The following is a 27,527-nucleotide window of genomic DNA, read 5'->3' as shown; positions in this document are numbered from 1 at the left end:
TCTGTTAATGGCTGCTTTGGTCTAAAACATACGCATAGATCAGACACACACACACACACACACACACACACACACACACACACACACACACACACACACACACACACACATTACCTGCTGCTTAGAACAGAAGAATGATTTCTCCAATAAAGGCATTACACTCCAAATCTGCTTAACGACCGCTCCGTGGACAGTAATGGTTTCAAATTGAACTTGGCCCACGGGGACACCGTGTGTGTGTGTGTGTGTGTGTGTGTGTGTGTGTGTGTGTGTGTGTGTGTGTGTGTGTGTGTGTGTGTCTACAGTATCCGTGTGACAGACACAATGTGAGAAGGAGTAAAATGAGGTTACACACGGACTCGGATACAAATCCAGACAAGATAAGAGCAGAGGTTGTTCACCAGATGACATTTAAAACACAATATTGTGTTTGTAGGTTTTGTGGGCACATTGTGTTGTTGACTTATGCACAGTAAAAACAGGTTTAACATACGAGCTTCTGTGTTATTATAGTGCAACTCCGGTCCAGCACGACCACTTCATAAGGACGCCAAAGGTACACGTAGCTGTGATGTTTTCAGCACATTCAGGAAGTCGGTCAGTAGCCGTCGTCCTGCCTTTGACTTGATTCTTTCTTTTTCGGGCTCCAGCCTCTTTCACTGTCCCTGCACATCAAGCGAGAGGGAAGTTCGCCCACCTCGCCCCCTCGACCGGCCGAGGAGGCCCACTCTGACCGATACCAGGTAGGATTTTAAAGAGTGCATTGTAATGAACATATTGTAAAGCATTAAATAAAACCTTACAATTACCAGTTTATGAAACCCAACGGGGTCTCATCCCAGAGTGTCAAACGCTGCATCCTTGTGCCGCTGACCTCACAAAAATATAAAGTTGTTGTTTTCCTTTTGCTGCTTTAGTTTCTAAGGATTGGGTTGAAATGCGCGCATGTCTAAGTTAGAAATACTCAGCCTGTGTGATGCTGTGGGGCCTTTACAAGTATCCATCTGCAGCGGGTAGGAAGTGAGACTCATCTCTTGTGAACACAACACAGGCGACAAAGAACAGCTTGTGCATATCTGTGAGAACGAAGGCAGCATTCGACCCTCAGAACGAGAACTAACAGCTTCATCAGATACAATCTATCCTACGCAGCATCTTCACAAAGAGCAGCAGACACACAGTGATGTAAACACGGAGAAGCACAGCGGCAGCGTTCAGATCACAGGGCACAAACATTACCTGCATAATTAAGTCTCTTTTTTCCGTGACAGCTTCCTCCAACAGCATCTTCTATTTTTATGGACAGTTTTTTTGAGTGCAAATGATGTTTTCTCCTCTGTTGCAGACGTTTCTCCGCGTCCGGGCCAACAGACACACCAGGTTAAACGGTACGTTGATCCACGTGGACCGAATGTTGTGTTTCTGTGCCGCACACTCAGTTTGTGGTTCAGAGTCCAGACCAGGCGACTGTCACGCCGTAAAGTTGAGAAGATGAAAAAGATATTTTGTTCACGCTCGTCGTCCCCACCCTCACCAGTCATTCAGATATCACCTCTTTTCCCACACCATCTCAGCTGGCCTAGCGCCCCCACGAGCAGAGGAGCTATTAACCTTTAAACTTTGACCCCTTGATATGTTAACAGTCGATGACCTCTGCTGGTGCAGGTGCTACGTCAAATCTGCCCCATTACGCCCCCACAGCGCAGGAGCCCACCTAGACTGCGCACAAGCTGGTAAGAAACACTGAGAAGCATTTTTCACTGAGGATTCGACACACACACAAGAAACATTTATTTTATTCATTTCTACTTTTTCCTATTTTATAAAAGACCCACCTCTGACACTAGTACATCAGCTCACTAATCAGTCAGTATTTATTTAGTTGAATGGATATAATTATGTTCATGCTTTTAATCCTGAAATAGCTGCTATTGACTTTTCAAGTGTCTCAAAAACTTTTCATGAAATGTGAAACATCCTTACGATACCAGATTAATATTTATTCCACCTGAGCTGCTTTTTTTAATAAAAATCTAAAAAACGTGTTTCCCAATGACAAACTCATTTTATTATAAATCACAGAAACTGTTGCCTCAGGGTGCTTTACATTGTAAGATAAAGACCCCCTGTGAGCACTTTGGCGACAGTGGGAAGGAAAAACTCCCTTTTAACAGGAAGAAACCTCCGGCAGAGCCAGGCTCAGGGAGGGGCGGGGCCATCTTCTGCGAGCGGGGGTAGGGAGAGGCACGTACTGAGATTTCTGACACTGTTACTCTCACACAAAAACCCACAAACAGTGTTGTGTAAATGTTTCACGTAGGAACTATTTTCTCCTCTGAAGCGTGCGGGTAGTTACCGTTACGGCTCAGCCGCGGAGCTTATGATGGTGTTCGCGCCGTGCGTCACGCTAAGAGACAAATGAAGGCTTTGTAGATCTGCAGTAACCAGATCAGGACTTGTTTCTGGTTCTTTTCCACAGAAGCTTGTAACAGAAAATCAGCCCTGAACAGTTTCCAGCCATTTCTAAATAAATGAATAAATGATAGCATGTAGCATGTTTGAAAGTAGGCTGACAGCATTTCTGCACGAATACAGAAGCCTGCGCAGCGTCCCGGCGGCGGCTGACGCCGCAGACTTCCTGCTCCCGTTATTATTCCCGCGGAGACTCTGCAGCTCTTAGCTGACTCTTCAAACTGCCACTGCTGTCGAGGTCTGTTAGCCTTTATTGGGCCTTATAACCGGACAGCATAATGAGCTTCTAAATACACGTCAGGGAGGAAGAAGAAGAGAGTGGAAGGAGGAGGAGGAGGGGGGTCCTCTGTTGATTAATCAACCTCTCTCTCTCCCTCTCTCTCTCCCTCTGTCTTCGTAGTTTGATGAGCTCCTCCTCATCTATGACCGTCTCTTTAACCCTCATTATGTTTGCTGGGATTGCGGCACTCGGGTCACAGCCACCGGCTCGCCGTGCGTTCCCCTCGGGGGCCACTGTCATCCAGCAGGGAATTAGAGGGCCTTAAAACTTAATGTCCCCTTTTGCAATCTGCAGTCAGTCAGGGCAGGGAGAGGAGAGGAGGTTCAGTTGGTGTTCTGCCATGTTAGCTTTCATATTTTTAGAGAGGAAAGCGGGGGAGGACGGTGGGATGACAGCACGGGGACGGGGGGGCCGCTTTGAATCCCGTACTGCAGCTTCTGTCCACGCGAAGCATCTGCTTGTCTCTGCTTTAAGGGCCTCGTGCATCAGCTTGTACAGTTTGTGGAGTGAGCTCACACAGAAACAGAACTCAGTAGTTTTCAGTGTCGCATCCATATTTCCGGCTTTTAAATGTTGGAAGTTATTAGAAGTGAACGAGACGGTTTCCACAAGCAGGTGAATTTTACGTTTGAGTGTTTCCTCTGTCTGCACATGAACAATCATGACTTTTTGTTCCTTTAAGATTAAATTAAATACATGACACATCATTTATAAAGGTGAGGCTCTAATATTGAAAGGAAAAGAAATTTATTCATTTATTTAATGAACACTTTCACTGGATTTATTGTGTGAGAGCAGAACTTTACCTGTAATACTTCCACACTGGTTTTACTACTGAAGTGAAAGCTGTCGGTACCTCTTCCACCACTATTCGCTTTCTTCACTGTTTGCATGTGAAGTGTTGAGTGCAGGACGTTGGGAGCTTGAACCATTCATGCACTACTTTTAGCTGCTGACTCACAGTGTAGTCTTTGCATAATTTATCCTGTTATTTATCAGTATTTTTATCTTTTATTTAAATAAAAATATAATAATATGGAGGTAATAAATAGAGCTGTAAATATTAATATGAATATTTTTGGCTTGTCTTTCTTTTGCTCTGGGCTCAGTGTGAACCTGTTTGAATGACCCGTGGTCATGTTAGTCTTCACGCAGCTCGGTGACCTCCTATCACAGTTTAGGACAAAGCTCGGCTTCTTTAGATGGAACAGCGACTCAAACTCGCACGTTTTTATGTACAGGAACAAATAAGTTATACCCCAGTTATTCATTACACATAATTCAATAGTGTTACTAAAAATCATGCGACTTGTTTGATGGTGTTGATTTAAACCCCAAAGCTAATGCCTCGTCCCCTTTAACCATTATTAACAGTATTTCTTCTGTGTTCTGTGTTCAGTCAGGATGGGAAAGCTGAAGAGGAGAAAACCAGAGGAAGCACAGGTAGGCTCTCCAAGCACACGAGTCAGATGCAAGTATTTGTTTCCCTGACATTTGTGTTGTAATCAGAGATAAATATATGTAACGTGTGACACGCTGACCTTGAACCCCGAGACGTTGTTGCCTGGCTTTGTTCACGTGGCGCACGGATCACTGTCAGCTCGCTGTGTATCCACGTGAAAGCGCCGCGAGCGCCGGTTCACGGCTGTGAGGCAGATATGTAGCTCCGGGCTACAGGAGGCATATGGGCGTGTTCGTCCAGACAGAGAACATGTGACCCGATGTGTGTCTTTGTGTGTACATGTGTGTGCGCGGCGTTGTTTTCAGGAGGGGTCGGCAGACCTGTTGGCATTGGAGGACGACTGGAATGAGAGGAGAAGGATACAGATGGCGTCTATAGGCTTTAAAGGTAAGTGAATGTGTGTGTGTGTGTGTGTGAGTGTGTGTGTGTGTGTGTGTGTGTGTGTGTGTGCGTGTGTGTGTGTGTGTGTGTGTGTGTGTGTGTGAGTGTGTGTGTGTGTGTGTGTGTGTGTGTGTGTGTGTGTGTGTGTGTGCGTGTGTGTGTGTGTGTCTGTGTGTGTGTGCGTGCGTGTGCGTGTGTGTGTGCGTGTGTGTGTGTGTGTGTGTGAGTGCGTGCGTGTGTGTGTGTGTGTGTGTGTGTGTGCGTGCGTGTGTGTGTGTGTGTGTGTGCACCACTGAGGTACCCACGTGTGTGATCTTGTTCAGTGGAGGGTGAATACTGTGACTGAGTGGCAGCTGAAGAAGCGCTGAACTTTTCAGTCCAGATTACGGCGCAGCAGGATGCCTGGGAGGTTGGCTTAAGAGTAACCGCTTCTTTGGCGTGAGGAGCAGCTCTGACCTGGAAACTGACTGACAGGCGCAGTCACAGCAGATACACGGGCAACGTCGCATTTTCCTCATCACTAACGTGGCTGTTAACAATGATTCCCATTTGAATCTGTGTCACCAGGTGCAATGTTGGTGAGCACCACCTCTAAGGAGTGTCGAGACAGCGATGCAGACCTGGACGTGGACGGAGATGACACGCTGGAGTACGGCCGGGCACAGTATCCTTCTGAAGAGAACGCCAGCGTGCACGCTAAACAGCATGTTAATGTTAATGCGTTTACAGTAAAGTGGGGGGACTGGGATATACGCGCACATGGAGAAAGTTCTTCCTCGCACACTTTGCTGTATTTTTCTCCTGACTTCGTTTGCAGATACACAGACACAGACGTGATTCCCTGTTCGGGAGAAAGCTCCAAAGAGACAGCAGTGAAGTACGTATCCGTGATGTGTGACGATCACTCGGTATTCATTTAGATAAATATGAACTAAATTCATTTCAAAGCCGTTTCAGATGCTTTCAGATGGTAAATATACTTTGGTTTGTTTTCAGCAGCAACAGCAGCAGCGTGCCGCCTGAATCCAGAGTAAACTTGGACTTTAATAAATGGTCAAATGATGGTGAGTTAGGAATAATGAGGCAGCTGAGCACAGTTCCTAAAACTATGGATGTAACTGTAATCTGCTCATTGGTTTGTGTATCCAGGAAGTCCGTCTACAAGCAGTGGAGAGAAACAGGATGGCAGTGCAGCCGGTCTCACTCAAACCTGCAAAAACGCTGAGATAGAGATGTGAGTTTGTTAGATCTGTTGTTAGATCTGCAGTTTAACAGATTTATACACAAACTGAGAGACTGTTAAAGCCGGTCGCAGCCCGGGGAGTTTGTCCTTCCTGCTGGCGCCAAGCGCTTATTCATAGAAAGGTCTGATTGTTGGGTTTTCACCTTCCAACATAAAGCACACTGAAGCGACTGTTGTTGTGATTTGACGCCATATAAACAAATTTTAATGAAAAATTTCATTGGAAAAAGAAGTAAACAAAGAGTATTTTGCCTTTAATCCATTATGTCGTTAACCCTTTCATGCCTACTCTGTCATATACAGCAGAAACGTTTCTGTGAGTTTATCAGTGCCCCCCCCCCCCATCTAAATAAAGTGCACAATACATTTTTAAGCAATAAAAAAGTCTAAAACTCATATCTGCAAATTTCTGTTAAAGCCCAGCGTATCATATTTCATACGTGTGTTTTTGTGACATCATCAGCGTGATTTTTTTTTACCCTCAAAAAATGATATAAATTGCATGAAACATTTTTAATGACTAAACTGCAAAAACATGGCTCATGTAGCAAATTAAAACTTTCACATGCCGATTAAGACTTTTGTCTAAAGGACCAACAAACTGTCCGTTATCAAAAAATGAAAGATTTCAGGGAGTTATTTCATGGTTCAGGATTTAAAGGGTTAAAACATGTCAGAAGGTTCGATAAACATTAATAAAAAATGAAGTTTTAGAGGTTAAAGGTAAATCGTTTTTCCCTGCTGCGGGCTCATGCTTTCCTGCACTCTGGACCAACATTTGTTAAACCCAAATTTCATAAATGGTTCAATTAATGGTTTGTTTTTAGCAAGTCTGACACACTTTGTTCAAGTTTCCAACGAGCCCATGAACTGACTTTCAGTCAAAGTGAAAGAATCCGTCTTTGTTGAGTATTTGATGGATTTTTGAGCCGGTAACTCTGGAGACATGAGAGGAGACGTGGTCAGCAGCCATCTCCAAAGTTGTGCCTCTTGAAATTAAAGTTTGACGTCGTGGAGGCAGGTTGATCCAGCTGTTGCTTGTCCCAGCATGCACTTGGTCCATCAGCCAACCAGAGGAAGCCATTCCTCTGTATCCTGGTCCTCTGTATTTATGCCATACCTGTTCGGACCGCCTGCTCTCACCAGCACATAATACCACACTATATCAGTGTGATGATGTCGTCAGTCAGGGTCTTAGCAGGTGATGCAGGCGTGTACACGTTTCATTGCGCTGAATGCATTGCATCCCATCTGTACAGTATGTTTGCATATAGAGTCTATGCTGTAATTGTGCGCGTGTATGTCTATTTCTGTGAGGACGCTGACACCTAACCCCCGCCCCGCTGCCCATGATAAATGAGACACCCAATGCAGGCAATGTGATTGCTGCTAAATTTCATGCTCAGTGTCCATGTTGGCCAGCGAATAATTTAATCTGTCTTCGATTTATAAATGACTCTCCAGTGTCTGCCTAACTCGTGTGTCCTCCCTCTCGTCCTCCTGTGTGTGTGTGTGTGTGTGTGTGTGTGTGTGTGTGTGTGTGTGTGTGTGTGTGTGTGTGTGTGTGTGTGCGTGCGTGTGTGTGTGTGTGTGCGCGTGCACAGGCTCTCGGAGGACTCCACGCTGACAACATTAGATGCACTTAAGGCTCGGATACGGGACTTGGAGAAACAGCTGTCTAAAGGAGACAGATTTAAATGTCTCATCTGCATGGTGAGTGTGGAGGCAAATTAAAGCAAAAGAGAAAAGAGCACAATTTCAAACTGTTGGTGTATGTTTGTTTCTTCATTAACATAATAAATACAGTAATATTTTTATGGAAAATGTTTGTCTGCGACTCCTCGTATGATCAGACTGTACTGTTTTTTTGCCTCATAACTTTTGCACTGTCCACTTCCTGCTGTGACAAAACAAATTTCCCACGTGTGGGACTAATAAAGGTTATCTTATCTTATCTTATCTTACTGCAGATGACCTTAATACTGTTTGATACACACGACAAATATTACAGTTTGCATCTGATAAAGCTCTGCGACATTTATTCCTTTAAATACTGACTCATTTTACACGGAAAGAATCAAAACACTGAACAATTATTCACTCAAATATTTATTTAGCCCAAATGCACCACACGCTGCTCTTCAAAGTCGACCCCAGTCTGAGACAATTTATTTGTTTCTATTATTTTACATGTAAAAATGTAAGTGATTAATTATTGGAAATATATAATTAATTAGTAATGAACAGATTTTTTGCATGGCTTTTTTTCTAAGTTAAATATTTTGTTGTGATTTTAAAAAAATTATTTTTAAAAATCAGTTACAAAGTAAAATATCACAGTGGGATGAATGAGATGAATAAATGAGAGATAATCCCAACAAACATTCAAGTCGCTTCCTCCAAAGCTCTGATTGTAGTTACATGTGGACACCTAGTGGCAGCTTTGTCGCACTGCAGGTAAACGTTGCTCACCTGCATTGTGCCTGTTCCTGTGTGCAGGACACCTACACAACGCCGCTCACCTCCATCCAGTGCTGGCATGTTCACTGTGAGGAGTGTTGGCTTCGAACGCTGGTAAAAAGCTGAACGTAAAAATGATGCAAAACATCCAGAACGAAGTAAAAGTCTGTAATAAAAGTCTCACCGTTCTTTTTCAAAGGGAGCAAAGAAGCTGTGTCCTCAGTGCAACACCATCACCTCACCTGGAGACCTGAGGCGAGTTTACCTGTGACTCACTTTCAGGGATTTCTTCTGTTTTGACCAATCAGGCTTGGACTTGTTGGGCAGCTGGCCTGTCATGCAAGCCCACCTTTCCCCTCTCCCGTCCCTCTTCCTTTTCCTCCTTCTTACCATCGTTGTTCTCCTAACAGCTACTAACTGAGTGCGACCTCTGACCTGTACAATATCCGTGTTTCTACTGCATCGTCCAGCAGATCAGAAGAAACCTCTGAAACCATCTGAGAGCTCAGGCACTGAGAAAAAAATGCTTTGAGACTATTTATCGATTTTTAAAAAAAATCTTTTTTTTCTGTTTTATGGAAAGATTGAACTGCAAAGCACATGTACATAATTTTGTGTATGTATGTTTGGAGTGGTGTGTGTATAGGATGTTGACTAGCAGACTTTACTGTACAGAGTTTGTCTTTGCTTAGATCACTTATTCTTTGTTTAGCTCTTGTAGGTTGGAAACATTTACAGTAATAATCATCACATGGGGACTTGTTCTGTCTTTGTTATTGGCGTATTTCTTTGTATAGGATCACTCAAATCTAATTTTATCAACATTACTAAAATAAAATCTGTGTCTAAAGGCGGTTGTTTCCTGAAAGCTTTTAACTGTGAACACCTAAAGAGTATCTGCTGCACCTGCCGCAGGTGTGGGCCGAGGCGTGAATGGCGTGCATTCCTGTGTTGTTGCCGTTTGTCGACAGCCTTATGATGGCGTGTGTGCGCCCTTTAAGAAGTGGGTCGCTGCGGGATTAGCCAGGCAGAGCCCATCGCAGCTCATCTGGAGTTGAAAGACTCTAAAGCCTGCTATTCTGAGCCTTTACTGCAAGGCCACTTAGGTTCAGACACATCACAGAGAGACGTAAAAGAGCAATGCGCCTCCGCCGTAGAGTGGAGCAAGAGACGAGTCCAGTTTCTGACGGGCAAAAATTAATGCACACGTATTGAAGTGAGCGGGGTTGTGAAACAAAGTCTGCATGCAGTACACACACAGGACCAAGAAAGACCCGAAACACTCAGAAACAAAGATTCTTCATCCTCAACAAACACGAAGCAATAATTTTATATCACATAAAACTTTTATTTATTCAAATAATTAATCATCAAGAAAAATATAGTTAACCTAGTATAACCTGAATGTACAGCAGCCAGGTGAATGTCATTTGATCAGATTCTAATAAAAATGAAACATTTATGTTAGACTTGGACGGCAGAGTGTGTTTCTCAAAACAAGTCAGCATGCCCCGACGTGATTGGTTAGTGAGCTGAAGGGAGGCGGTGATAATCCAGACTGACAGAGTCGGTGTGACACACACGCGCACACAATCATCTGTTACTCCACGTCCCTCCGACACAGACGACACACACAGAGACGCTCTGACAAAAGGTAAGATCAATAAAACTCGAAGAAAACGAGAGTAAAACATTAGAATAGAATAGAATAGAATAGATTAGCTCTTTATTGTCACTGTTAGAAGAACAATGAAACACAGTTTGGCATCTCTCCGTTGTGCGTAATGCACAATAATGTAAGTATCTAAAGATGCTTGTGCACAAGTTATACACACGCATGCGCAAATACGGATACACCCATACATAACACACATACATATACACGTACACACACATACCTACATGCACATACAGACACATGAAAACAGCTCTGTTATATGAGTATAGAGTGAAAATTCAGTGTCTGCTCTTTGAATTAGGAAGGAAGGGTGCAGAGTTAAGATGTTAATAAACAATAATAGATAAGCTGTTGTTATCTTTTCAGGAAATGAAATGATGAGAACTAAGTGTTAATAGTGATAAACAGACCGTGGATTATCCTCCTGCTCGTGTGTTCGCTCCAACAGCAGTTACCTCAGTAACTATGTAACTGTAGATGAGGTCCCATCAGCAGTCAGCTGGTGTGCGAATGAAAGAGTGCTCGAACTGATCAATTCAGTCAAGGTGCCGAGTAAACCTGCTGCTGGGGAAGATTTTTGTGTTATTAAGTAATTCTGTTAACGGGATTCATCCGGTCTTTAGGTAAACGACTCACCTGTCCTGGACCTTGAGCGCCACCTGGCTCAGATCCAATTATCCCAGCTGACTGACCCCTCGCGGCTTCATTAACAGACATCCTTAGTGTTAACCTCCAGGCCTCTGGCTGTCTAACCAGTCAGCAATTAGGACGTGGACGCATTTTGATGCTTTAATTAAGGACACAGAAATTAATGTCAATTAATTCTTAGATTGCAACAGCAGCGATACGAGAGGAACAGCCTGCTTTTAACCCCACGGTGTGTCGAGAAGCTTGGATCAAAAGATTTAGCCTCACGGCACCTACGACGAGCAAACGGGATAGCTGAGATTTTTGCCAGGAGCAGCGATTCACAGGAAAAAGGGAGATTATTAAGGTAAAGCACCTGAAAGACACCATAGCTCACCGCCTGTGAAACGTGTTGGTCTGTACAAATCTCTAAGACATCCCTCTTCCCCCGTCTGCGTCCGTCCGTGGCTCTTAGGACGATGTCGGGACCGAGGCCCGTGGTGCTGAGTGGCCCCTCTGGAGCAGGGAAGAGCACTCTGTTGAAGAGGCTGATGAAAGAGCACGAAGGAGTCTTTGGATTCAGCGTCTCACGTACGTTTTTGTGCCAACTGATGCTCGGCTTCCTTTGCAAAACGTCCTGTCTGAGGAGGAAGCAGCAGCCTAATTCTGCACCTGCCAGTACCGGCTGTAAAGTTGACACTGATGTTTTTGCAATTCTTTCCCCGCAGACACGACGAGAAACCCTCGACCAGGAGAAGAAGATGGCAAAGGTACAACACTTATGAGTGAAACCCGGCTTTTTGCTGGCACTTTCTAAGTGGGTGCTCATGTTTAGTGCTTTCACGTTGTGTTAGGATCAATCACAAAACATCAGCCCTGCATCTGGATTTAAGCTTGCAGAGCTGAGATAAAAGTGGAGAAAAGTGGAGAATCTGACAAACAAGCTCCTTTTCATTTTGTTTCCTAGCCTCCCCCCACCCACTCCACACCCACAGCACTTCTTACTCCCAAGTGAACTGCAGGACTGGTTTGCCACCCTGTGAGGCTCCCTTGGTTTGGGATAAAGCTCTCTGTGCCTTTTTTGTTTTCTCCATAGGACTGAACAAGCTCCCCATGCTTCTGGGGGCTACTTTACTGCCCGTAGCAGCCGTCTTATCCTCTGAGGACATAGAAATGTCAGCCTCATGTCCAAATGAATCAGAAACCACAGATGAAGGTGATCTCAGTGTGATTCCTGATCACAGTGTATTTTTACCGCAGATGGATGGGGGTTACTTTCATCATCCTGGCACGTTGTGATTGGATTAATAGGAACTGGTCAAAAAATTGAAAATCATGTAAATATATATATTTTTAAAAAGTACAATGACCTCAGGAAGACGCGACAGTTTACACTTTGGAGTAACAAGCTTTTGAAAATAGCCCCCTGTGATGCCTCAGCAGTGATTCCCATTTCCACTCCCACACGTCTTTAGATCCACACTGGTGTTCCCATTTCCTCTTTTTCCCCGATAGGCAACATGCAAACAACCATTGGCAAGATGCAGGAGAACAAAAGGTTATTTTTAAAATCCTTTTAGAACTTGTTGCATCCATTTTATTGCATTCTTTAGTCGAGGTCCTTTAAACTAATACTGAGTGATGAACAGGTTTCCAACTTTTAATAAACGAGGATTTTAACATGAGCAGAAATATCCGCACTTTGTTTAAATCCCCGTGACCTGTTCTCGTGCTTATTATCTCGTTGTTTTACAGTGTTTCTCTCCAAACTGATGCTTCAGTCTGACTCCTTCATGTTGTCATGTAATGATTGCTTCGTAGTAACGTGTTTGCTTTTGAAACTGCCCTGTGTGGGTCTGTGGGTCGCGTGTGGACACACGTGGAGAATGACAATCACAGTTGAAATTAGGCTCCGACACGCGTGATCAGCTGTGACAGGCTGTTACACCGTGACAGCTTTGCTACACTGTAGTGAGCTCCTGCTTGATTTTGCTTTGATAGATCATTTTCCACGCAGAGCTCGATTCATTCCACACGTTGCTCCCCACAGACTATCACTTCACAACGAGGGAGGCCATGCAGGAGGGTATCGACAAAGGAGAGTTCATTGAGCACGCTGAGTTTTCTGGCAACATGTATGGAACAAGGTAAATGGATATGTGTGAGATATTTCACGCAGATTCATAAACACTATGACTTGCATGCATATTCTCAGAGGGGGGCTAGCCCCGAGTTAACCCGCTCTCTGTAACACTGCGTGTGCAAACCGCTCTGACGCGACAGCTTCTAATCTCGCGCGATTTCATTTGACCTGAACTGAGTTTATTTAAAAGCAGAACTGATCAAACTTTGCTGAGGAAACATTTGCAGGGACGTGAAGCTCGTTTTACGTCACGAGCCACGCACAGTCTTTCTGTGCAGAGAATTACCGACACATTTAATCAATGAGACATCTTAATGTAAGAAAAAGAGCCACGATGTCAACAGTGTGTCAGAGTCTGACTACATGCTACAGAAATGCAGCTGCAGTAAATGAAAGAAATGGTCTCGTTGGGCCTAAACTGTGAGAAGAAAATGTCTGAAATGACAGAAATCTATAATTGAATTATGCAGCGAGTGTGAGTGGAAATCAGTAGGAAAAGCTGTGACACTGGAGAAAAGTCTGAAGCTTTTACATTTTCCAAAGTGATCCAGTGGGCTGGTCCTGCCTGACGCTCCACACCCAGGATTCAGGGTTTGACTGATCAAACCAAATGCATTTCTGCTGAAAATACAATAAGATATCAGTGTCCTCATACAGGCTGAACTTAAGTCATTAGAAATGAAGACCGAGCCTTACATAAATGTCACACTGTGGGCTTAGTAACAAGGATCAAGCGGCTACATAATAGTCTGGTGACAGATGGAGCTTTAACCCCCATTAGGTCAAAAAGAGCAACGCTGCGGCTCAGCACCTTGTGTCACATTTAATCTCTTCCTCTTGTTCTGAAGATAACGCTCACTCTCTGAGTCTGAGCAGCTCGGATCAGCGCAGCGATCCTCTTATGCTCTTACCAGTCACTTCATGTGAGAAGCACAAAATTACATTCAGTACCTGCTTGGATGTTTCTGCTCACGTGAACGGCACGGCTTATTTGACTCCTGTTTGTTCAGTAAGGCTTCTGTGGAAGACGTGCGAGCCAAAAACCTGATCTGCATCCTGGACGTGGATATCCAGGGGGTGAAGCGGATCAAAGAGACCGACCTGAACCCCATCTACGTCTCCATCCAGCCTCCATCTATGGACGTGTTGGTAAATCCTTTTATTGTGATTAATCCACAGCATATATCGATTCTTTTCTTGCGCTTTTAAGATGTATTATTTCTTCATATTTGCACTTTGAGCGTGCTTTAAAAGTGTGACAAGACTTCACCTGGTAGTAAGAAGCAGTGCCCAGTTACAGGTAGGTGCTGTGATTGTTCTGTCGTCTCTCAGGAAAAACGTCTGAGGGACAGGCAGACGGAAACAGAGGAGAGTTTACAGAAACGTCTGGAAGCGGCACGCGTCGACATGGAGCTCAGTAAGTTTCCCATCATTTCCGGCGGAACGTGATCCCGAATGCAAAGCCAATTATTGCAATTTGATTTAATTTCTAGGTAAGGAGCCCGGAGTGTTTGATGCTGTGATCATCAACGACGACTTAGAAAAGGCCTACGAGGAGCTAAAAGAAATCCTGGATGAAGTAAGTAAAAGCAGAAAGTCTCTTTGCTCCTTTTACTTTAAACTCATCAGATGATTGGTTGAAGTATTTGTCACCTCTCTCTCTCCACAGGAAATTAAAAAAGTTCAGGAGGCCAAATCATAATAAGGAAATAAGCAGGCTTTCAGCAGGTGGACAGGAACACTGATGTGTCTCTGACTGGAAAAGCTCCATCTTCACTGGAACACGTGAAATAAGAAAAGCTCTTCCTCACGCTCAGCTGCATCCAGCTGCAGTTCAGACACACAGATGGAAACGAAGAGTCTGGACCGACGTGTCTCACATGTCCTTTGTGTTAGATTTAGTAAAAGCAGTGGCTGATATTAGGTGTGTAGTCCTACTTCATAGATTTCTGACATTTGGCTCAGCAGGTACGAATAAAACGCCACATCCAGCGCTACGTTCGGTCTTCACAGGCTGGCACAGATCTGCTTTAGCTCCACATCTAGAAAGTGTTCAGATACTATGACTTCTACCCGAAGTAGAAATAAATTCAGTCTTAGTCGAGTATATTATCAGGATGGACTCGTGCACATGAACGACAGAGCATCTGAAAATCACCGTTTGTGGTAGATTTAATCTAAAATGTGTTAGAGCTGAAATGTTCGTGTGTTGAACTGAAACGAGACAGAATAAAGAGTTTTAGGACAACGACTGAGCACTTTGAGTTGTTTAATAATGATTTAATCGACTAACTCCTGTAAAGCTTCACATAAAATACTGCGTTAAATAAGTTTTACGGAGACAGAACTGCAAAGCCAAGCATGTCCGTCCGTCTGCCAGAGGAGCAAAACAACATTTTGATCAACTTTCCAGCTCATGCAGCAGCAGCGTGCACACCTTATGTGATCACACGTTATCCCTGATACGCACAAAATAAATCCCCAGACTATAAAACACAATCGAACACAGAAGCAACTCATTAAGACGCATCAACTTTTAAAAATCAAACGTTTTTCTAACCGGGCTCCAGGTTGGCAGACACAGAGCAACACTTGAAGCACAAACTGCTGCACCGACACGTCGTTGCAGCTGCAGGTTTTCTTCTTCGTTGAGAAAGACGATGGTAACTTTGGCATCGTGGCGTCACTGGCAGAAGGAGGGACCCTGAAGCTTGGTGCGCACCTGATCTCGTTTCTCCTCTTTCTGCTTGAGGTAAGCTTTAAGTTTGTCGGTGGAGAAGCACACTTTGGAGTGACGGGCTTTGTGTGGGGCGCGATGGGCACGGAGCCACGGATTCTGGAGACTCTCGGCTGCAGTGGGTCTCCCCCTGCAAAGTTTTTTATCATGTCAGAATGAGTGCTAACGTGTGAGTGAGTACACTCTGGGAAAAGACTCACCAGGATTTGTTGTTCAGGCTGCTCTTCATGAAGTTCAGGGCTCCCTCAGACAGACCCGGGTAGCAGCGTCCAAACTGGATCTTCCCTTTCCTGATGTTTCTGTCGTGATCCCAGCTGTGCTCCGCATGAAACGGGCTGTCAGCACTCAGCCTAACATAGGGAAGGATAAAGATGATAGTAATTCTTATTATAACAGAAGTCAGTCTGTAGCCTCCTCACACCATGACGTCTACAAACCCACATTTATCAGAACAGAACAGCCCTGCTACGTGTGGGATTGTTCTCAGATGATGAGATGTAATCCAAGTTTGAATAAACCTCTTTGCTTACATGATGAACGACAAAACTCCAACAGCCCAGATGTCGGTCTCTGGCCCAACACCCTGACCTTCGAGGATTTCCGGAGCTTTAGGAAGGATAATATACACTGAGAGAACAGACAGACAGAATATCTTTATAGAGAGTGGCACATTTACAGGCAGTGCATCTTTCTGTATCAGGAAAAAGGCTCAGACCAAAAAGAAATGGATAAAAGGATAAGAATAGACTTGGGTTTGTTAGACTATGGGAGCTAGGGTCAGCTGAGGTGGATGGAGTTAGGCGGAGTTATTTCCATCAATCCGTCCTCCGTAAAACAACGTGTACCTTTGCTGCAGGAGTCTGTCGGAAGGCCACGACAGTCAGAGGTTTAGTATGTTAGACCAATCAGAATGCAGCGTACAACATTTAGTGTGAATTTAAAAAACACACATCATTACCTCTGCTGTCAGAAAAGCCCTGGATGTGCTCGATGTTTAAAGGCTGTCCGGGCGTGAAGGACTGAGCCGAGCCAAAGTCAACGACCTTCAGGTGGTTACAGTCGTCCACCAGCATGTTGTCCGACTTCAGGTCCAGGTGGACGACTCGGCGGCCGTGGAGATAGTCGACCGCACTCAGGATCTGAACGAGCAGCTCGGCCACTTGAGTCTCTGCGTACAGATCTCTGAGAGGACGCAAACACAGACGTGATGGTCAAGCTTGACGTCAGCACCCGAGGTGCCATAACTAATGAATTAGCACAGAAATATTAGCTTAGCTTGATTTTTTTACATTTTGATATACAGTTCTGTTTGTTCTGCTTGATAACGTCTATTTAAATTCTTAGACTTCCCATCTCAAGCTCATTCATGTGTACAAGTTCTAACCTGAAGCTAGACTGAAAGACGAGGACACACGAGCGTTATTAGGAACTATGCTCCTCCTTCATGGCTGATGTTTTTGAGCGTCGCTTACCTCGCAGCCAGGCTGTAGAGGAGCTCCTTGCCGGGACAAAGCTCTTCTACTAACATGAGGTAGCCGGAGGTGATGAAAGCACAGTGCAGCTGAACCAGGTGGGGGTGGTGAAGCCTCCTCAGCAGCTGGTACTCCTTCAACACCAGCTGCCTCTGCTCTGCTTGGTAAGGGGTGATCTTGGCCGCAAACACCTGGCTGGTCTCGGCGTTCCTGCACAGGGTTACCACGCTGAAACGACCCCTGAAAGATGGATGGATGCAGCACTAAGTCACAACATAAATCACCCAAGGGCACTTTGCATAGTAAGGCCAAGACCTGAGCGTGTAAAGTGAGGTTTGGCTTACTGGGCCTGGTTCTGGTATCCTGTGTTATCATGCACACTGTTACTACCAACAGAAGGAATCAGCTCTTCAGTTATAAAGATTAGAGAAACAAAACATAACTTTATTGAACTGCTGCAGCTCGTTGTTGGATGTCTCACCTGTTGATCTCAGACAGGAAGTTGTAGTTCTTGTGTGCTGCTTGTTCTGATCCAATGACCTTTGACCCCAGTGACTCAGTCTGAATGAGAGGAATGTGGATCTCTGTATAACAAACACAAACAGCTGTTGCACCATGTTTTCAAAAAGAGCATAATAACAATGACGTGAAATCATAAAAAGACAACGTCCAATAGGAGACAGCGTTTCTCTTGCCTTCAGGATCAGTCGCCATAACAACGGGAGCTGAGGCGTCACTGAACGGTCCTGCTCCCGTCTTTGTGACACGACCCACCCTGAACACGTAAGAAGCTCCTCTCGGTAAGTCCTCTACCACGTAGCAGCTGTCTGCCACGTGCTCTGACAGGACTGTCCACTCCGCCCCTGTGGAGACATGAAACCATGACACCAGTGTTGGTGCCGTTTTACAAATGATGTGTTTGCAATACATGCACACACAGGTACACTCCTCGCACTCCTCCGTAAGCATCACACTCAATCACCACCCAACCCTCTGCTCATAACCTGTGACCTCCTATAAGGAGTGCTGCATTCAACTACACTGTTTAAATTTAGGCCCGGGGGGTCCAACTCCAGGCCTCGGGGGCCGGTGTCCTGCAGGTTTTAGATCTCACGCTGGGTCAACACAGCTGATTCTAGGGATGCAACAATACCGATTTTTTCAAACCGATACAATAAATGGTAAATGGCCTGTATTTATATAGCTTTACTAGTCCCTAAGGACCCCAAAGCACTTTACACATCCAGTCATAAGATAAGATAAGATAAGATAAGATAAGATAACCTTTATTAGTCCCACACGTGGGAAATTTGTTTTGTCACAGCAGGAAGTGGACAGTGCAAAAGTTATGACGCAAAAATTAGAATACAATAAGAATAAATACAGTACACAACTGTACAGAATAGAATAAAATAAAATAAATATACAATAAGATAAAAATAGAATACAAATACAAATACTATATACAACTGAGTAAAAATACAACGATGACAGAAGGATTATTGCACTTAGTAGTCATCCACCCATTCACGCACACATTCACACACTGGTGATGGCAAGCTACAATACCGATACTTGGATCCGAGTACTGGCCGATACAGAGTACAAAAACCTATCGGTTCATGGTATCGGTTAACTTTTACGAGTATGAGTACACACGCATTTTACAGTATCGGCTACGATACCGGATACCAGTATTGGTATCGGTGCATCCCTAGCTGATTCAGATGATGAGTTCAAGCCTCTGGAGAACTTCAGGACATGTTGAGGAGGTGATTTAGCCATTTAAATCAGCTGTGTTGGATCAGGGACACATCTAAAACCTGCAGGACACCGGGCCTCGAGGCCTGGAGTTGGACACCCCTGATTTAGGCAATGGAAAACACCAATAACACAGTGCTATTAAAATTCCCTGGTGTTTTAGACCAGCGGTCCCCAACCCCCGGTACCGGGCCTCGAGAGTCGAGGCTCAGGAGTGAAATTTATGGTTTTCAGGGTTTTAGCCTTATTTATTTATCGTTTTGATGGTTAACTCTGTTCCCTTCCCCCTGGGTCTGTTCCTGTATGTTATGAATAAATCTTCCTTCTTCGGTACCAGTACTGTTTTTATTTTGTTGTATTTATCCTCGACACCTTAAAGGTAAATATTGTCGGACATAAACCGGTCCGTGGCACAAAAAAGGTTGGAGCCGCTATTTTAGACCATAAAAATATAGTTTAGTCATAATGGAATAAACACTAAATAATTTCTTTTTCACACAAACAACAAAAAACACATTTCTGTCCTGCCATGTCTGCGAACGCACCGTCCGTACAGTACTGCACGCAGTAAGTGACGGGATCGCTTGAGCGAACCGGCCTCCACGCCAGGAGGACTCCGCCTCCATCCAACTGTAGCACCTCAGCCTTGCTGGGGCGAACGGGCAGGTCTGAATATTAACAAAGGGTAACAAAAGAGCATGTTCTCAAAGCAACAACTGTGATGTGAAATTTAAAGCAGATCAGTCACAGAATGTAACCTTTGTCCGACCTTTCTTTTTAAACGCAGGTATTTTGAAGGATGGTAAGAGCTTTGAGCTCCTCCTTTTGGGACTCTCGAGGCTGCTGCTGCGCCTCCTTTCAGGTGGAGCGGGAGCTGATCCTTTCACTATTGGACCTGTTATAAATAAAACAGGAAAGAGCAAATGGTTTTAACTTCAGATTGAATAATACAGGATATCATTTCACAACAGTAACACAACGTAGTGCTTATACTGAGGTGCATCTGCGGTGCCTCACCTCCTTCACTCACATCCTCTTTACTGGAGGATCTGGAAAAGAGTTTGGTCAGACTTGAGGCTGACGCTCTCATTCTCTTCCTTAGAGACATGGTGGGTGTATCAGGCTTCATGATCTCGCCCAGAGTTGGTCCTAACTCCGTGTCCTCCAGATGGGAGTAGGAATGGCCAGTCCAGGATTGCCTGCGGAAGATGTTAAGCAGTCCCAGTTTTGGTGACCTTCCTGTAGGTGGTGGAGCTTCGAGGGCTGGAGCAGATGCGTGCCTCTGGAGGCCGTGACCCTCTTTCTTGTCCCGGGCTCTGGGAGGCCTCTCTGGAGCCTGCAGAGAAGAGAGGCTGGGACTGGGGCTTGGCATTAGCGGCGTCCCCAGCTGACCTCTGCTGTTTGTGGACAGGTTGGGATTGGAGCGTGTGCGATTACGTGGTGGTGCCCGGGGAAACGAGCTTCGGGGTTTTACTTCTTGGAAAGAGCGAGGCGATGGTGCAACGAGGCGCTCACCCTGATCATCATATCCATCGCCGTCTCCTGATCTGTATCTCCCTCTGAGACGACCGTGACTCAGTTCTTCACTGGAGCCGAGTCTACTTGAAGACTCAGAGCCACCATGCTCCAAAGTAAAAGACTCAGCCAGAGACCCCTGGGAGCCAGCAAAGTCATCTCCCTCCGTCTGTGCTTGGTCCAAGCTCGAAGGAACAGAGGCTCCTCTAAAAGCCTGCCTCACCTGCACAGGAGTGACAGAGCCTCTTCTCGTGGCTCGCTGAGAATTTGGGATTGTCAGCAAGTTTGTCCCGGCCACTTCATCGTCTGTGAAATCTTCCTTTAGACTTTGCGACCCTTCTTCTTCACCGGCGTTCGCACGTTTGGGTGAAGTGGGAGACCGACGTGAATACTCATCTAGAGACCTGCTCCTTCTGTGAGGTGGTGCGTTAGCATGGGCGAAACCCACCCCGCTGTCAAACGAGCAGGACTTCTGCATTGCGGTCTGAACGGATGCCCGTCTCTGGCCACGGCTGGTCTCCGTCTCATCCTCCACATATTCAATAAGAGGCTCGTTGAGGCGTCCTGAGAAGCTCCTCCTGAGCGGCTTGCGGCCCCTCTCCTGCTTCTTAGCTTGAAATTTGTCCCTTAATGTCATGTGTCTGGCAGACAACGGCGAAAGCTGATGAGAGTTGCTATAAAAAGTGCTTCGGATGACGCTTCCCCGAGGAATACGACCTCCGTCACTCCCTGAACCCTCGTCCCCATCCGACAGGTAGAGCGATGGACTGCTGTCCTTGCTGGACCGACGTTCCCTCTGAGGTGTCCTTTGACACGATACTTCCGACGATGCGACCGATTGCCTGCTCATACTCCGCTCTAATACAGTCCTCCTTCCTACTATCTCTCCATCCTCTTCCTCGCCTAGTGTCAAATCCCCTTCCTCTTCTCCATCCCGGTGGAAGCTGGGAAAAGGATCTGGGATCTGTGCTCTCTCCATTAAAGGATCATAGTCTTCCTCTGTTTCCTCTTCCTCTTCAGTCTGGCTGCAGTGCTGGAAAAAGTCCCAGGAGTCAGCCTCGTCATACTCCGACGAAGAGCCACTGCTCGGGGAGGTACTGCTGTGTTCTTGGGGCTCTCGGGGCACCGTCACTGCCGTCTCCCTGAGAGGAGCATCTAGTAGCTCAGGAATGGGCCTCAGCGTGAGCACCGACCCAATGCATGTCAGAGAACGCTGAAGAGAAAGAGAGCACACTCAGACAAAGATGTTTAACACTACAGGAAACCATCTGGTATTTCCTTTTGTATCCAGGCAGGTATTAAAGCTGCAGCAGGAACTCACCTGCCACTTCCTTTTTGAAATGAAGGCTTTCAGACTCCTTGTATTGATTTCATCCGTGTCTTCTCCTGCATGTTCATCCTGACAACAGTCCCAATGTTCAGTAAGTTTGACATTCACAGTTTAAAGGAAACACCTGATGATATGACCTCACCTGGATCCAGTCATGGCCCAAGCACTCAAAGGCAGACGGTCGCTTCCTAGGTACAGAAACATCAGAGACATTCTCTGTTTCACCTTAAAGCAACTGGATCCAACATAATGAAGCTATAAGAAGCTTAGCAGCGTTAGCATCACTGACACAGGGTACTTTCTGTCGTTTGCACATAACTTTAAAAATATCTCACGAGCCCACGTAAAACACCAAAAGCGCTTCCTTACTCTGGGTCAGGCTGAAGGAGCGTGTGGAGAAAGTTCTTGGCTTCCGGGCTCCTGTACATGACATCAGGGGCGGCCCAGTTCAGAGTGCCCTCCCCCACCCTCAGCAGTGTGGCGCGGTCAGTCTCGCCCACAAAAGGGCACCGACACACCAGACTGTCCAGATAAAGTTTAAGAGTCGTTACATTTTTGGATGTTCTGTGTTTTTAAGATTTCAAGATTGCTTTCAAAAGGCGGAGATACATACCAGAGAAACGCGACAACCCCCACGGCCCTGACAAGACAGAAACGATTCAAACGTTTTGTTTCAACTTTTAACTTTTGTGCACTACTGCAAATAATCGTTTACTTTTATTTAAATCTCCGTATAAAACTAGAGGGTTGGTTCTGCATCTGGATGTAGAGAAATATACAGTATTTGATTTATATCTAAAATACATGTAGCCGTTAAACTCACCAAATATCAGTGGCCACAGTTACTGGTTCTTGGTGAACAATTTCTGGGGCAACAAATTCAGGCGTCCCAAACATGCTGTACTGGTGCCTGGATGTGTCTATTTCCTGGCAGAAGCCAAAGTCACAGATTTTGATCTCGTCTCTTGGGGGATACACCATGAGGATGTTTTCAGGCTAAAAGGAAGAAACATGAAAAAGAGACTTCGTGAAAATAAATCCCAGAGTAAATAATGCAATGCAGCAGAGCGCTCACTTTAATGTCCAGATGCAGGATGTTCATGCTATGAATGTGACCAACTCCCTCCAGAATTTGCTGTATGAATGACTGAATCTGAAATAAGAAGACACAACACGTGTCATGCACCTTTTCTGCAAGACTCAAATCATTTAATAAAGTAAATTAAATATACCTCTTTTTCTGAGACCGATCCTTTCAGTAATAAATGATCCAGAAGCCCATGAGAACAGCAGCTAGAAAAGCTGTTAAAGAACTCACAGCTTCAATATGTGGTCAAACACACAAATTAACTGTAACACGTAAGAGGTAGGATACATTTCTGTGATCAGCACCAAGGTGCGTCTGGTGCAAAAGAAGTCCAGCAGACAAGCCACTCGGGGGTGAGCGAGGCGGGACAGCAGGTCCCTCTCCTGGAAGGCCCTGGTCCGAGTGCTGCTCCGCAGAGGCAGAAACTTGGCAGCAAAGACTTCAGCGGTCCTTCTGTGGACGACGCGCTTCACTACTCCGAACGTTCCCCTAAAACACAGAAAGATGATTTACTGCACATGAAATCTTGGCAAAGATAATGCTAAAGAGAAAATGCAGCTTCACCTTCCGATTTCATCGTGGACGTCATAGACAGAGAACAGCTTCCTTCTTTTTCCCAGCTCCAGCTCTCTCTCCTGGAACTCCAGGAGTCCTGCAGGCAAAAACTAAAGCTGCAACTAACTCCAGCGCTGGAAACAACAAACGCATGCTACAGCGACGAGCAGCCCTTTGGTTATTTTGAGCTCCCGTGTTACCTTCTTCCACTGTCAGCTCAGCCTGACACGATGCATAACCAGAGTTGTTGTGAGCGAAGCAGGCGTACATCCCACTGTCCTCACCCTCGGTGCACACTATGGTTAATGAGCAGCGGGCACCATGTTGTCCCATCCTCACATTCTCATTGGCTGCAAGCTCCTCTTCATTCTATTAATGTGAACCAGCAGTTTCATTTATAAATAAGCTTTCAGATTGAAACCAGCGGTTTGTGATCTTAGAACAATGTGATTCCCTGTTACAACCTTTGAAGAGTTGATATAGACCAAAAAATCCGTTTAGAAAACAACTCAAAAAACTCTGCTCATACCTTGTACCACTTTATCTTAGGTGCTGGTCTTCCTGTGATGATGGCTGTAAATGTCGATGGGTGACCCGGCTCTACAAACAGGTCCTCGATGGGTATCTGGATAGAGGGAGGAGCTAAACAAGAAATTTGATTCATGAGCTAATCATGTAAAATGTGATATTATTCTGCATGTTATGAGTAGGAGGCAAGGATACCATCTGCAATTTCTTGTATTTGCTCTGAGATGTAGATCTCCTCTTCTTCCTCGAGGTAACACATGGGCTGCTGTGCTGCTGGATCGGCTGACGTGGGGGCGTAAAGACTCACTTCAGCACCACCCTCAGCGCTGGAGACAAACATTAGATTAAGGACACAGTTATTATCAGAGATGGACAGTAACGCGTAATGCGTTACTGTAATCCGATTACTTTTTTCAAGTAACGAGTAAAGTAAGGGATTACTATTGCAAAAACGGTAATTAGATTACCGTTACTTTCCCGTAGGAACGCTGCGTTACTGCGTTACTAAAACTGATTTTTTTGCAGAATGTCTCATGACAGTGATGTAAGCGAGTGCGACGTTCGTGACAACAGCTGTGTGCAGATCAACAGTGGATCACATATCGAGTGCAGAGAGAGTATGAGCGTGCAGCGTTTAAAGCGTGGAAGTACTGACCTTACTTTGAGTTTGATTCCATAAAAAGTGACAAAAACATTAGTGTCCGCTGTGCGTGGGAAGAAAACTTCTTTTTACAGCGAAAAAACCCCTAAACTTCCAAACAAGCACCGAGTAGCTACGACGTAATGGGAAACTCACAGAGAAACTCGCGGATTCTTCCACTGACCGCAGCACACCTGCACCAGGGTAAACCTCCGCCTACCCCACTCCTGCTTTACAGGTGAAAATAGAGCAACAGGACCGCTGAGTCTTTGACTTTATTTATGTTCTGCTGTGTTTTACTTGCATCTATTTGAAAGACTGAGTGTAAACACAAAAAATATTTTATTTTATGAGCTGGAATGTGCAGAAAATAGGTTTAAATGTTAAACTAATTTCTTCCAGTCAGAGAATGTTGCATATAATTAAATCTTTGCTTGATGCATAAAGTTAAAAGATTAAAACTAATAAAACAAGTTTTAAAAAGAGACTTTTCCATTTGATTACATTTTGTATGATGGATTATGCAGAAAAAGTAGAATTGGGCTGAAAGATCTATCACTTTATCACCTACTCAGGTTGTAAATCATGTTTTTAAAAAGTAACTAAGTAATTAATTACTTTTAAAAATAAGTAATCAGTAAAGTAACAGGATTACTTTTTGGGGGAAGTAATCAGTAATTAGTTACTGATTACTTTTTTCAAGTAACTTGACCAACACTGGTTATTACACAGTAAATGCTTAAAATCCAGATCTAGTTTCACAAGCAGACCATTAAACAGAGACAAACATTCAAAACATGATCGGGATGTAATGTGGAAGCGAATGTCAGTGCATAAAGCTGAACTTACTGTTCAGGACTTTCGGGAGGAAAAAGCATCCTTGCAATAGAAGTTGGGTTGAAATCAGCCTGTAACCATTTCTTCACAAATGCAGCAGACCAGCCCTCTGAGTCGGGATCTACGAAGATCAAAACCAACTCAGACAGAAAACAATGGCAGTAATTATATATTTCAAAGGATTTTACTCTTATTAATATGTTGAAAAAGGAAACACGTAGGGTACATTACCTTACAGCGCAGGAACAGCAACAATGTGCTGTGATCCTTACCTTCAGCCTCTGGGTTGGATCTTACCAACCCACCACATCAACAGGACATGGACACATGCCCCCTGCTAGACGGGCGCAAAAGTGACACTTGCCCAGCACATGACCATCTTTTGTTCACAGGAGTGAAGAGTTAGCTGGGCATGCGTTGGCAAGAGGAGAGAGGAGGATGCTGAGTGGTTATTTGTTATCATGACAATGATGACTTACATGGAACTGTCCATGTGAGGAACCTCCTGCTTTAGGACCAGTACAGGGAAGATGAGAAAATACGTAAGTTACGGACAATGGAAGGACAAACATGGCGTCAACAGTCCAGAAAATATAGATATACTTAGATCGTACATGCTATACTTACACTGATTGCTCTATTCTACTGTATTGCTCTGCTTTAAGTGTGGATTCTGTAGCAAAACTAGCAGAGTTGGAAAATCACTGCATAATATTCAGTAACAGCTACTTCCAAGCTTTGTATATTTATCTGTTTAGTTTGAATCCATGCCTTCTGTGAACAGTGGAAATGTGATGAAACACACAAAACGTTGCATACGGGGTCTTCTCATGGGATGCTGTGCAGTAAGGTATGGTGTCTATGTTGAATGGTAGCCACTAGATCCCATTGTTATGGCAACAGAACAAATGTTAGCTTTGAGAACACCATGTGATCCTAAAACATTTCAGACGTCCCATACATGCAGAGGGTGACGTGCTACAGCTCTACAGTCTGTTATTAGAGAAGATCAACAATGACTCAGGTCTGAGGAGCTTGGAAAGAAAAAAGCGTCTGGACTTTCACCTCTCATCCGAGAAGCTTCCTCAGTTCTAGGGTCAAATGGTGGAGAGTCCCAGATTTACACACCTTGGCCGTGCGATTAGGTGGAGGATCATTAGGGGGTCCATGTCCCTCTTGGTGTCAGCGTCCTGGGTCGGAGCGACCCAAGGTCCCGGAGCAGTTATGAATTATATTATTATTATTATATATGTATTTTGTTATTGCTGTCCCTCGTTCTCCCTGCTTGTAGATATATGTGTGTATGTAGGTGTGTGGGTGTGGCCCTGGCAAGTGATTGGCCACACCTGAAGTCCGTGACACACCTGCAGCTGATCAGGCCTCGTCGGAGGAGCTACTTGAGAGTGTGGTGGAGCTCTCTCCGACGCGGGATCATTGCGTGAAACTTCCAAGTCAGTGTGTTAATCCAGGAAGTACTGATCGTGTTTGCCCGCGGGAGGAGGAGCATGGAGAGGAAGGACAGCACGCACAGGGTGTGCAGAGTCACGACAGCGGGGAGCACGAACACGGACGCCACTGGAAGACACACACGGGAGTCTTGGGGAGCACGGGGATTAATTGTGCATCGATATTTACCACACTGTAAATAAACGCACTGCTTATACACAGAGCACCACGCCTGGGTCCTCCTTTCCCCACATCCCCACGGTGACACTTGGGGGGACACTCCCACAGGGCTTAAATCTGGGACTCTCCACCATTTGACCCTAGAACTGAGGAAGCTTCTCAGGTGAGAGGTGAAACGTCTTCAAGCAACTTAAAGAAGTCCAGGCGCCTTTCTTTCCAAGCTCCTTAGACTCCGATGACCTGGATGACTGAGAAGCTTCACAGACAATGACTCAGGTTTTAGATTAGTATTAGAGAGGATGAGATATTTATGTGTAAGTTGGTTTTTGCTGGAAGATGGTAGTTACAGATACTGAGATGATATGGATATGAAGTGTGCATTTTTCATGACGTGCCAAATGGGAAATGGGTTGATGGTGAATAAATGTTGACGTGGTTTTATCTCGTGTGATATATGACAGTTAATAGTTAGGATTTTGCATTTGCTGCACAGTGCAAATGGAAACTGCATCAACTCTGTGGCATGCAGCTACAGTGCAGACTACACCCAACGCCATAATCCTTAGGAATCTAGTGACAGCTGGTAGGGTGGTGGGAACTATTCATGATGTGAGTGTGTGTGAAACGGGGAAAGGAAAACGTGAGTAAAGTCTGAAAATGGTGTAAACTTGATCAAATGAATGAAGGGTGGAA

At 44.9% G+C, this 27,527-nt stretch overlaps 3 protein-coding genes across 9 annotated transcripts in view; 2 read left to right on the top strand and 1 right to left on the bottom strand.

Annotated features, from left to right (window-relative positions):
* The window catches only part of rnf220b (ring finger protein 220b), a 29,206-nt gene extending 20,064 nt beyond the window's left edge, over window positions 1–9,142 (top strand). For 4 of the 6 annotated variants that reach the window (XM_082522923.1, XM_082522922.1, XM_082522925.1 and 1 more), the window contains exons 4-16: window positions 514–556; window positions 651–743; window positions 1,346–1,388; window positions 1,644–1,733; window positions 4,152–4,195; window positions 4,520–4,601; window positions 5,163–5,259; window positions 5,413–5,472; window positions 5,592–5,659; window positions 5,745–5,829; window positions 7,443–7,551; window positions 8,338–8,412; window positions 8,498–9,142. In XM_082522923.1, coding sequence (XP_082379049.1) covers window positions 514–556; window positions 651–743; window positions 1,346–1,388; window positions 1,644–1,733; window positions 4,152–4,195; window positions 4,520–4,601; window positions 5,163–5,259; window positions 5,413–5,472; window positions 5,592–5,659; window positions 5,745–5,829; window positions 7,443–7,551; window positions 8,338–8,412; window positions 8,498–8,569 — 961 coding nt within the window. In that variant the 3' untranslated portion in view covers window positions 8,570–9,142. The remainder of the gene's footprint in view (window positions 1–513; window positions 557–650; window positions 744–1,345; window positions 1,389–1,643; window positions 1,734–4,151; window positions 4,196–4,519; window positions 4,602–5,162; window positions 5,260–5,412; window positions 5,473–5,591; window positions 5,660–5,744; window positions 5,830–7,442; window positions 7,552–8,337; window positions 8,413–8,497) is intronic. The other 2 variants (XM_082522926.1, XM_082522927.1) reach the window with 2 other exon arrangements.
* Window positions 9,143–9,843: 701 nt separating this feature from the next.
* Window positions 9,844–14,997, top strand: guk1b (guanylate kinase 1b). Of its 2 annotated transcripts, XM_082522931.1 has the most exons (10): window positions 9,844–9,952; window positions 10,806–10,970; window positions 11,079–11,194; window positions 11,332–11,373; window positions 11,700–11,819; window positions 12,654–12,750; window positions 13,757–13,895; window positions 14,079–14,163; window positions 14,240–14,325; window positions 14,416–14,997. In XM_082522931.1, exons 3-10 carry the CDS (start codon window positions 11,083–11,085, stop codon window positions 14,446–14,448), a joined length of 714 nt encoding a protein of 237 aa, XP_082379057.1. In that variant the 5' UTR covers window positions 9,844–9,952; window positions 10,806–10,970; window positions 11,079–11,082; the 3' UTR covers window positions 14,449–14,997. The 2 variants fall into 2 exon arrangements, with proteins under 2 accessions (XP_082379057.1, XP_082379058.1); XM_082522932.1 differs by lacking the exon at window positions 11,700–11,819.
* Window positions 14,998–15,367: 370 nt separating this feature from the next.
* Window positions 15,368–27,527, bottom strand: part of obscna (obscurin, cytoskeletal calmodulin and titin-interacting RhoGEF a) — a 39,834-nt gene continuing 27,674 nt past the window's right edge. Inside the window, exons 57-79 of the mRNA XM_082522935.1 lie at window positions 25,221–25,329; window positions 23,927–24,057; window positions 23,733–23,845; window positions 23,404–23,572; window positions 23,213–23,300; window positions 22,937–23,137; window positions 22,794–22,854; window positions 22,637–22,714; window positions 22,385–22,557; window positions 22,175–22,201; window positions 21,931–22,083; window positions 21,704–21,749; window positions 21,553–21,630; window positions 19,734–21,444; window positions 19,486–19,611; window positions 19,262–19,384; window positions 17,651–17,818; window positions 17,437–17,539; window positions 16,956–17,195; window positions 16,442–16,665; window positions 16,014–16,110; window positions 15,684–15,833; window positions 15,368–15,613 (exon numbers count right to left, since the gene is read on the bottom strand). Coding sequence (XP_082379061.1) covers window positions 15,430–15,613; window positions 15,684–15,833; window positions 16,014–16,110; window positions 16,442–16,665; window positions 16,956–17,195; window positions 17,437–17,539; window positions 17,651–17,818; window positions 19,262–19,384; window positions 19,486–19,611; window positions 19,734–21,444; window positions 21,553–21,630; window positions 21,704–21,749; window positions 21,931–22,083; window positions 22,175–22,201; window positions 22,385–22,557; window positions 22,637–22,714; window positions 22,794–22,854; window positions 22,937–23,137; window positions 23,213–23,300; window positions 23,404–23,572; window positions 23,733–23,845; window positions 23,927–24,057; window positions 25,221–25,329 — 4,553 coding nt within the window. The 3' untranslated portion in view covers window positions 15,368–15,429. The remainder of the gene's footprint in view (window positions 15,614–15,683; window positions 15,834–16,013; window positions 16,111–16,441; window positions 16,666–16,955; window positions 17,196–17,436; window positions 17,540–17,650; window positions 17,819–19,261; window positions 19,385–19,485; window positions 19,612–19,733; window positions 21,445–21,552; window positions 21,631–21,703; window positions 21,750–21,930; window positions 22,084–22,174; window positions 22,202–22,384; window positions 22,558–22,636; window positions 22,715–22,793; window positions 22,855–22,936; window positions 23,138–23,212; window positions 23,301–23,403; window positions 23,573–23,732; window positions 23,846–23,926; window positions 24,058–25,220; window positions 25,330–27,527) is intronic.

Source organism: Aulonocara stuartgranti, assembly GCF_965226115.1.
Source record: "Aulonocara stuartgranti genome assembly, chromosome: 23".
Lineage (NCBI taxonomy): Eukaryota > Metazoa > Chordata > Actinopteri > Cichliformes > Cichlidae > Aulonocara > Aulonocara stuartgranti.
Note: the sequence above shows the minus strand (reverse complement) of the source record. Positions and strands in the feature narration are given on the sequence as shown.

What these genes read in the sequence shown, in the direction of transcription:
- guk1b (XM_082522931.1), top strand. Translation starts at nt 11,083, where the DNA reads ATGTCGGGACCGAGGCCCGTGGTGCTGAGTGGCCCCTCTGGAGCAGGG. An exon ending in CTTTGGATTCAGCGTCTCAC is followed by an intron (nt 11,195 to 11,331) that starts GTACGTTTTTGT and finishes CTTTCCCCGCAG; the next exon opens with ACACGACGAGAAACCCTCGA. An exon ending in AGGAGAAGAAGATGGCAAAG is followed by an intron (nt 11,374 to 11,699) that starts GTACAACACTTA and finishes TTTTCTCCATAG; the next exon opens with GACTGAACAAGCTCCCCATG.